Genomic DNA, 9,796 nt, shown 5'->3' with positions numbered 1-9,796 from the left:
TTGTTTAAATATTGTATTTATTCTAAAAATCTCAATACAAATTTTGAATTTTTTATTCGAGTTTAAAAAAAAAATTTAGGAAAACAATAATAAAACAACAAGTATATTTAAGGGACAATTGCCTAAATATCCATATAGAACGTGTATATTATGAGTTTGTCCATGACATGACATAAAGATAGAACACTGTTGTTTTTTCTCCCCAAATTTCCAGAAATACCCCTACTATCATCTTCATTCTTCTTTCTTCTTCTCCCTCGTTTCTGTTTCTTCTTTTTCTCTTTGAAAATTTCCAGAAAATTATATTACTTCTCATGACCACAAAGCTTTATCATTTTTTGTGTTTTTTTAATATGGTAATAATTTCTCTTTATTTTTTATTGGTTTGACAGCTTCTCCAAAATACTGTTGTTTCAATTTTTAACATCAAACTTTTGTCAATTTTTTCTGATCTCAACCTTGCCGCTATCACTACAGGAAATCAAGGTTTATTAACATACTAAGAAGATAAGTTAATTGTAATCTGTTAATTATCATATCATATGAAATCAATATAATCCATAAAATTAAAAATATTACTATCAAATTTCTCTATCTTTAGTACAGTCAACAAAATATATACTCAAGTCTAAATAAATCATATTTCTAAAGAAACAAATCAAAATACATTAACAAACTATGTAACTACTAACAAACTATATAGCGACTAACAATCCATGTCATATCTAGGGATACTCTTTCGTAACATCAGGACATCCATTAACAAACCATGTAACCACTAACAAACTATGTAGCGACTAACAATCCATGTAGCATCTCGAGATAACTGTTTCGTAATATCAGAGCGGTCATTAACAAATCATGTAACCACTAACAAACTATGTAGCGACTAACAGTCCATATAGCATCTCGAGATAACTGTTTCGTAACATCAGAGAGGTCATTAACAAACCATGTAACCACTAACAAACTATGTAGTGACTAACAATCAATGTAGCATGTAACAACCAGTATTTTGTAACCGCATGTATAGAAGTAATCAAAGCATGTATCAACTGGAAACAACTACTTGTCACATATATGTAGTGGTTAACAAACTTGCATCATAAACGACAAATAAATCGTACGATCTAACCAACATCACTTGTGATAACCAATTTTGTAACAACTAACCAAAAATGTATCTAAAGCAGAAATTTCTGATCATAAACATCACAATTCCATATTTGAATTGTCTTGGTCATGAATCATAAACTCATATGAGATGACACATCACGAAAATTATTTCAAATGAATACCTCGACGTGGAGTCGGTAGTGACGATGATAAGATGAATAATTAGATCTCGAATTTTCGTTTTCCCCTCTGGTACCATTATCTTTGATTGTATTATATCTAAACTTACGGAATGAAGATCTGGATATTGAGGTGAGGTTAAAATTTGATATTCCGTGAGAAGAGTTTTGCTAAGCAATAGCTGGGAAGGTGAAGATTTTACTGTGATTTGGTTAAATATTAGCATAATTACAAAAAAATAATGTTTATATGGTAATTGAAGATGAATCGAAAATGAGTAGAATTTTGAACAACAAACATAACTGGAAAAAAATATGCAATTTTAAAACACAGAAAAAAATGAGAGAGATAAAGAGACCGTAGAGAAAAAACAGAAGTGAGAGAAATAAGGAGAAGAAAAAGAAGTAAGGAGAAGAAAGAAACAGCTGAGATAGAGGCATTTCTGGAATAAAAAATAGTGAATAGTTTTGAGGTAGAAGCCAAATTAATGCTTTACCTATGGTTATACTCGCCAATTTTCTCTATATTTAAACCTCTAATATTTTACTGTTTAATTTACTAAATAAACTAAATAAAAGCACAATAAAAGAAAGATACAATCTCATAGTTTATAAATTAAAGTTAATAATATTGACAAGACACACCAATGTCAAACATGAAAAACATATAAAACTATAGAATAATAAATAAATAATTAAATTTATCCAATTTTCAAAAGTTATAAACATATGATTATGAAGAATAAACATCCGCGCGAACGCACGGATCAAAAAGCTAGTACTAGTTAAATAGAGAGTAAATGCTATTCTCACCGGACGTGTCTGGCTATTGAGACAATACAATAAAAGCCTAAGATGGAGATATAGGTTGGCTTAGCCTTGGTAACTTGGTTCCATCACAATCTTTATATCAAGTGAATAGTGATGATGCACAGTGCAGATTTGGTTGAACCGAACCACAGTTGAAAAACCAACTTGTAGCCAAATTTAAATATGAATAGCCCGGTTCCACCAAAACACATTGCTACAGAAATATAAATTGAAAATCCAAATATTATAATTATAGTTATTCTTAAAACAAATTGTGATAGGAAACAAAGATTGAACCAAACGAAATTCGGTTTATGTATCTAACCGAAAACAGAAACAAACAACACACAAAGTCCACATAACATCATTGCCAAACGGAAATGATGTTTTTTATTATTGAAGAAGCAAAACACGCATTTAAAAAGTAAAAGAGGTTATTATTAGTTCTTGTTGGCGATGAAAAGTCCCCACTTCTGCTCACCCGAAGCAGTTCTCTCCAGCTTTGCCTTCCATCCTCCAACTATGTCCTCGTAGTCCTCCTGCGTTTATTTCATAAAGCTTTGTTAGTTAACTCTAAACAATGAATCAATAGAAACAGTTTTATTTTATATGAACTTTTTGGAAACAAAGAAAAAGATACTGACTTTGGAGAAGTCGGAGATGAACTCTTCTTTTTCTTTCTCCACCCTCTCTAGTTCACGTCTCAGGACTTTCATAAACTGTATAATCCGAAACAAAAAAAACTCTGTTAAAACTAATAGTTCTCCGTTTTCAAAACGTATATATACTTTAGATTCGTTTACCTGATCAGTACGGTCTTCTGCGATCACATCGTTAGAGCCTGCGTCTTTTAGCATCTATACATTGAATTTTTGGCGTTAAGAGTTACAGAAAAAAGGGTTTTGACGCATACAATAACATAGCTTCGACAAAAGTAAACAAACCTGCCCATAAGCTTGAACATCATGGAGATCATATCCTCTCTGTTTAATGTACTCAGAAAACTCAGGAGATGGAGTTTCCGGGCTCTTACAGTAGTCGCTGATGAGCACTTTGCCTCCCGGTTTAAGCCACTTGAAGAAAGTCCTGAACAAAGCTGGTTTGTCCTGTTTAAAAAAAAAAAAAAAGAGAACTGAGTTAAACTTCCAAGAGAGAACAACTGACTGAGATAAGGTTTGTGTACTTGGATGTGCAGAATAGTGTCACGGCTGTAAATGACATCGAACGAATTCTCCGGGTAATGTTTTGTGGTGCAATCCGCGACCTCAAACTCAACCGAGCAGTTGAGTCCAATAGCACGTTCCAGTGCGAAGGAAATCATGTTGACTGAGAGATCGATACCAACGACATGAACATCGAAGTTCTCAGCCATGTAGAAGTCGCCTCCACCAATGCCACAACCAACATCTAACACTTTCTGTCCTGGTTTCAGATCCATTTTCTCCACAAACTCTTTGGTTGTCTCTGTATTAAGAAACATAACACAAACACATGTAATTACTGATCGTATTCATATAAACACACAACACAACGCAAGCAAAAGCAAATAGGGATTTTACCGATTCCACCAGTGCTCACATAGCCATGTCCAAAGACACGCTCATAGCGTAGGATCCCACTGGATTTGTACTGAACATTGTCCAAGAAACGTTGGAAGCCTCTGTCGTTTTGTGAGCTGACTTTCTGCCAAACCCAACAAATCTGCATTCCACATCACAAAAGAGTGTTATCAGTGGTTAAGATCTTGGAGTAAAAGGATATAGACATAGTTTTATATAAGTGCTACCTGGTTCTGATTCTTCTTGTTCTTCACATAAGCTCCAATGCACTTTTGCCCGATCATAGAGAGCTCAAAAGAGTTCCCAGCAGCATCTCGAGTCACACATTCTTGAAACACCTGCATTTATTCACCATAATAGACTTTTTTTAAATGCCACATAACTTCTACGGGAGTGAACTTCAGTATTCCAATACATTACTTCAAAGATAAGATAAACCAAAACAAGCAAACACCAAGGCACAGCAAATTAAGTGGTTATGTACCCTTTATTCTTCGATTTAAAGTCACTAAAACTCTCGTAAATCTCAACATACTCTTAAGTATAGCCATAGGCATTCTAACTATCCCTAATCCGCTAAACAATTGAAAATGCAGTTGTGTAAAAAAGTAAGAACCTTGGTATAGAAACGGGGTTCACGGTAGTGAGTGGGGTTGGATTTGCGCTTGCTGTCACCAGATTGGTGGAAGCAAGATTCTCTGAAGAAAATGTATCCTCCAACTTTGATCCAACCAACCATCCTTTCAGCCAAAAGCTCCACCTGCATCCCACCAAAACCATTAAAAAAAAAACTGAATCGCTCTCTTAATGATATAAAAGGATGAGATCTTAATATACCTCTTTGTCAGAGAGATACATGAGAAGCCAGTTGGAGAAAATCAAATCAATGGATCCATCAGTGATGTTGAGGTCAGGGGATGTGACATCAGCACACATAAACTTCACATTCTTGTAGTGCCCGTTGACACTCTCATTCTGCAATAAACATTAACAAGTGATGAGCAATTACGCGTAAAAACAACACCTTGAGAATGTGAAAGCAAGTAAGAAAAAAAACCTTCTTGATGACGCTATCAATGAAGTCAAGAGCGATGAGTTGACCAGCCTTCTGAGCCAATTCACCAGTGAACCGACCAATACCAGCTCCAAGTTCCAGCACCGATTTGCCTTCATATGGCGGGAGCAAAGAGAGCACCTGCAGCGTTAAAACCAAACCAATAAGATTCAACAAAGATATCAACAAAAATATATTTTAGAAAAAAGTAAAAGGTAAACCTCGGGGCGTTCTTCCTTGTCGAGATCAGAGGCTCGAGAGTCGAGCATCATGGCTTCAACAGTGAGATCAGCGGAATGCTCAATCCAGTAATTCTTCTGGACATCACGCTCTGCCTCTGCTCCCCCCACATCATTTATTTATTATTATTATTATTATTATTATTATTATTATTATTATTATTATTCCAATTAAACAAAATCTTAATTCAGATAAAAACATTCTCGATTATTTAAAAAGCGATATATAATCATTTTAATTTTGTAACAAAAACGTGTTCTAATCGGAGATCTCACCGTACGATGCTGCTGCCATTGTGGGGGAAAAGGTGTTTCGTCGGAAATTAAAAAAAAAAAAAAGAAAAAAGATGTGTTTGCGAGAGAGAGATGGTGATTTTCAGTGGCCTTCGACGGCGAGTCTGGATCTAGAGAAGCTTCTTGATCTACGGTTTACGGATCGGCCTCTCTGCTGCATCAATTCACAACGGGAAACAAATGTTATTTTTTAGTGCGAGTGTTTACGATATCTGAGAGAGAGAGAGAGATGTTTGTGTGGGTGAGAAAGTGGCTAACTGCGCGCCCGCTTTTATAGCGAAACGGTGACGTCGTTTTCGAGGTTGCCCTCTCTCTTTCCCTGACTTTGACTGTAAATAATATAAACAACATACGCGGTTATAAATTGAAGCAACCAAAAAGTTCTTCAGTCAAAAATCTACTTGTAAATCTTTAGTAAACATAATGTTTTGGAGTCTTTTATGTTGTGGCTAATATTTTTAACTGTGCCTTTTTTATTAAGTGCTGTATATTATTATATATATATATATATATATATATATATATATAATCTGCATTTCGAATACATTATTAGAATTAGATCGGTGTTTTAAAAATCTGGGATTATTTTTTGATGTATAAAAAGTTAATTCGTTTGTTTAACTTGTTTTGTATTGGTTAAATTTTCCTTTTCTAATTATAAAAGCTAAGGTAACCCGTTTGTATATAATTCATTTTAAACCGGTTTCACATTGATGAATGATTATTTTAAATTTATATAATAAAAATGAATTATATGTTTTCTAAATTATTTTTATTTGATAAATATTTTTAAAATTTGATTGAATAACCCTTAATATAGTAAATATTAATTTTGGATCTAATTATATATATAATATTTTAAATTGATTTTTTCATTAAACTGAATTAAAAAATAGACTTATATTTGGACATTATTTATACTAATTACTAGGTGTTTTCCTGCACCATGTGCAGTAAGGAATTTTTTAAATCTAACTTATATTTAAAAATAAATTTTATTAAATATTATAGATTTTACTATTTTCTTACTAATTTTTAATATATATTTGATATATATTAAATCAATTTGTATAAAACTAATAAAATAATATAAAATTTTATAATTATAAAAAATTAGCCTAAATAATATTTATAAAATTTATAGATATATAAAAAACTAATATTCTTACGATTAGATATAATTTTTTTTTATTGCCATTTTCTTTCAAAAAAAAAGATATTTTTTTTTAAAAATTGTAGAAATTTTTTGAAAGTTTTAGTAATACAAATTGTATAGTTATACAAAAATAATAATATTTCGAATTTGAAATGTTATATATGTTTTTAAATCTAACTAATATTTAAAAATATATTTTATTAAATATTATATATTTTACTATTTTACTAATATTTAATATATATTTGATATATATTAAATTAATTTTTATAAAACTAATAAAATGATATAAAATTGTATAATTATAAAAAATGATCCTAAAATATTAATAAAGTTTGTTGATATATAAGAAACTAATAATCTTACGATTAGATATTTAAATATTTTTAAAATTGTAGATTTTTTGAAAGTTTTAGTAATACAAATTGTATAATTATACAAAAATAATAATAATTTGAAATTTGAAATGTTATATATGAATATATTTATTTTATAGATGATGTATGAGCTATTACCATATTTAAAAAAAATTACCAAAATAAATATCAATATTAAATGTAATATATAATTATTACCATATTCTAATAAGTTTGCCAAAAGTATAAATCAACATTAAATGAAATTATCCATGTCATATTTCTCCGGAAGTCATGTCATCAATTTTAATAGTCATATCATACTTGTTTTGTGAAATTAATTGTAGAGAGAATATGTGTCAAAATCACTTCGTAAATATAGTTTGAGAAATTGCCAAAAATACCATTTTCATAGTACCACTTTTCATGTTTACACTAACCACTTTTACAACTACTTTTAATGAAGGGTCTAGATTTAAAGGTTTGGGATTTAGGGTTTAGATTTGATGTTTTAGGGTTTAAGGTATATAGCTTAGGGTTTAGAGTTTAGGATTTAGGGTTTAGAGTTAAGGATTTAAGGTTTATAGTTTAGACTTTAGGGTTTAGGGTTTAGGATATTGAATTTAGGGTATATAGTTTAGGGTTTAGGGTTTAGAGTTGAAGATTTTGGGTTTAGGGTTTAGAATTGGAGGTTTAGGAATTAGAATTTGGGATTAGAATTTTGAAAAACATATAAAAATAAAGATATAAGAGTCTTTACCATTTTAATAAATAAGGTATTTTTGAAAATGTGTCTTTTGTGGTGGTAAAGATGAATAATGGTACCTTGAAAGTGGTATTTTTGAAAATCCCCATATAGTTTAGGGGATTATTTTTGGATTTCAGTAATTGTACTTCGTAAATAAAACTCATACCAACTGTTTAAAAAGGAATATGGAGCAAAATTTATAGGTTGTTTGTATTTGTTAACTTTTCATAATATTAGTTTAAGTGGTTTTATCCTAATTATAGTAAAATATCTCAATTAAAAAAGTTCTTTAACTGACTTCACATTTATAAGTTGTTGAGCAAAATTTATAGGTTGTTTGTTTTTTTAGTTTCACATAATATTAGGATATTCTCTAGCTAAATTCACATGAATTTTTCAAATTTTGTAACTACCTTAAGTGATTCATATTCACATATATATATATATTGCATAGGAAGAATATTCATGATTTTTTCGATTTCAATTATATAAAATACTAATTGTTTAATTGATTTCCGGTAAAAAATTATACAAAAATACTTTAAGTGGAAATAAATATTTCAAAATAGACATCTGAGAATGTAGATTTTTTAACTTAATTATGAAAATTGTAGATTATTTGGAAAGAGAAAAATAAATAAAAAGTCTCGAGCAGCTAGTCTTATATATATACCATATTTACAATATAATTTCTTTTGGATTTCTTATAGATTAAAGATATTGAAGGATAATTGAAAAAAAAAACAGGAATTAACTATTCGGGGGTGTATTGAACTAATGATTTTAGAATGGTTTGGGTTTTCTTTAAAATCTTGTGTTATTCAAGTGATGATTTCTAAAATGCTTGTTAAAATACTCTGTTATTGAATATATAATTTATGTACAATTATTAAAAGTCACTTGAAATCCTCTGTTATTTAATCAGTAGTTTGTAAAACCTAAATCAAATCTACTGTTATTCAAAATAAATCATTCTTTCAAGAGTTTGTTAAGAAAAAGATTTCAGAATGATTTGCACCATTCTTTTACTTAAAAATAGGCGTAGTCAAATCCCACCTCTACATATGTTATTTGATGAAAACTTTTCGAAAAACCTTGTACATTTAGAAAAACTGCAAAAAAATTCCAGATCCCATTATGTTTAAATCTGATTCGATTTTCTTATTTTCTCTATTATCAATTGTTCTCATTTTCATATATATCATCCCTCAATTCTTCTGTAGTTGGTTTAACTATGAGCTTCAGTCGAGTTGTAGCTTTAAATTAACGATATAATTTAGCATATATTCTACGGGTTTGAATGATCTATTCATGTAAATAATGTGAAATGTGGAACTGGATTGCTATTGATGATGGCTGCAAAAACTATGTGAGAAGACAAATCCGATGATTCAAAGGTTAGTGCTCGTGGCCAACGTCTTTATGTCCAATGAGAGGATTCCATATAAATCTTGAGAGAAAGTGAATCTCTAGAGATTTGTAAATTTACAACCGTGGTTTGTATATTTTTAGTGGAGAATACGGAGAAATTCAGTTTTGTTTTCCCAGAAGAACAAATTTCTATAAAAATGTATGTCTAACTTCTTGTAGTGATAATTTTGTTTGTTTTTGACATTTTGTGTAAAATCTGGAAGTCATGGGTTAAAGCTTATGTAAAACTGAGAGCTTCTATTGATTCATAACTCAAACAATTATGCATGAATTTGACAAATATAGCAGTGTTATTAAATCACCCAAAACACTCCAAAATTTAAACGAGAAATCTTACCAAAACACTGATCTTTTTTTAAATACCCAAACAAAATACTGAACTATCTCCTGAATTCACTTTAAATCCCAAAATTGTAAAATCCATCAAAACATTCTAAAATCATTAGTTCAATACACTCCCCTTCGTAAAGTTTCTGGATTTTTTTGATCACCGATCAAACAATAATTACAGATCTTTATTCCACTGATATTGAAAATATTCCATGATAAATCAAAATATTTTTTAACTCAATTATAGTTTAAGGATATATCAAATATAGCTGAATATACTATAATTGATAAAATGAATTACGAATATATGAAATCTAAATTTATATAAGACTAAAATAATTGGTGAAAAATACTATTACGAACAGTTGTATTTTGTATATTAAGTTTATATTATAATGAAAGTAATATTATATTTTATTTTATATTTCTTACCAAATAGAGTGATTATGTAAATTAATTTTATAATGCATTCAAATATAGATAATATACTATAAAATGAAATTATAATGGTGGAACCCATGGTT

General features: G+C 29.8%; 2 protein-coding genes across 2 annotated transcripts in view; both read right to left on the bottom strand.

Annotated features, from left to right (window-relative positions):
- Window positions 1-2,330: 2,330 nt before the first annotated feature.
- Window positions 2,331-5,494, bottom strand: LOC108805391 (phosphoethanolamine N-methyltransferase 1). The gene is made up of 12 exons (XM_018577427.2): window positions 5,234-5,494; window positions 4,940-5,055; window positions 4,722-4,859; window positions 4,502-4,639; window positions 4,281-4,424; window positions 3,892-4,002; window positions 3,665-3,806; window positions 3,289-3,569; window positions 3,050-3,211; window positions 2,909-2,962; window positions 2,750-2,824; window positions 2,331-2,644 (listed from the first exon to the last, which is right to left on the bottom strand). Exons 1-12 carry the CDS (start codon window positions 5,250-5,252, stop codon window positions 2,546-2,548), a joined length of 1,479 nt encoding a protein of 492 aa, XP_018432929.2. The 5' UTR covers window positions 5,253-5,494; the 3' UTR covers window positions 2,331-2,545.
- A 3,963-nt stretch (window positions 5,495-9,457) lies between these two features.
- LOC108862712 (phosphoethanolamine N-methyltransferase 1) overlaps window positions 9,458-9,796 on the bottom strand; it is a 2,190-nt gene continuing 1,851 nt past the window's right edge. Inside the window, 1 exon segment of the mRNA XM_056985619.1 lies at window positions 9,458-9,465. Coding sequence (XP_056841599.1) covers window positions 9,458-9,465 — 8 coding nt within the window.

Source organism: Raphanus sativus, chromosome 5 (assembly GCF_000801105.2).
Source record: "Raphanus sativus cultivar WK10039 chromosome 5, ASM80110v3, whole genome shotgun sequence".
Lineage (NCBI taxonomy): Eukaryota > Viridiplantae > Streptophyta > Magnoliopsida > Brassicales > Brassicaceae > Raphanus > Raphanus sativus.
The sequence above is the reverse complement of the archived record's forward strand: the minus strand, read 5'-3'. Positions and strand labels throughout refer to the sequence as shown.

What these genes read in the sequence shown, in the direction of transcription:
- LOC108805391 (XM_018577427.2), bottom strand. An exon ending in ACACTATTCTGCACATCCAA is followed by an intron (nt 3,212 to 3,288) that starts GTACACAAACCT and finishes TTTTTTAAACAG; the next exon opens with GACAAACCAGCTTTGTTCAG. An exon ending in CAGAAGACCGTACTGATCAG is followed by an intron (nt 2,825 to 2,908) that starts GTAAACGAATCT and finishes CGGATTATACAG; the next exon opens with TTTATGAAAGTCCTGAGACG.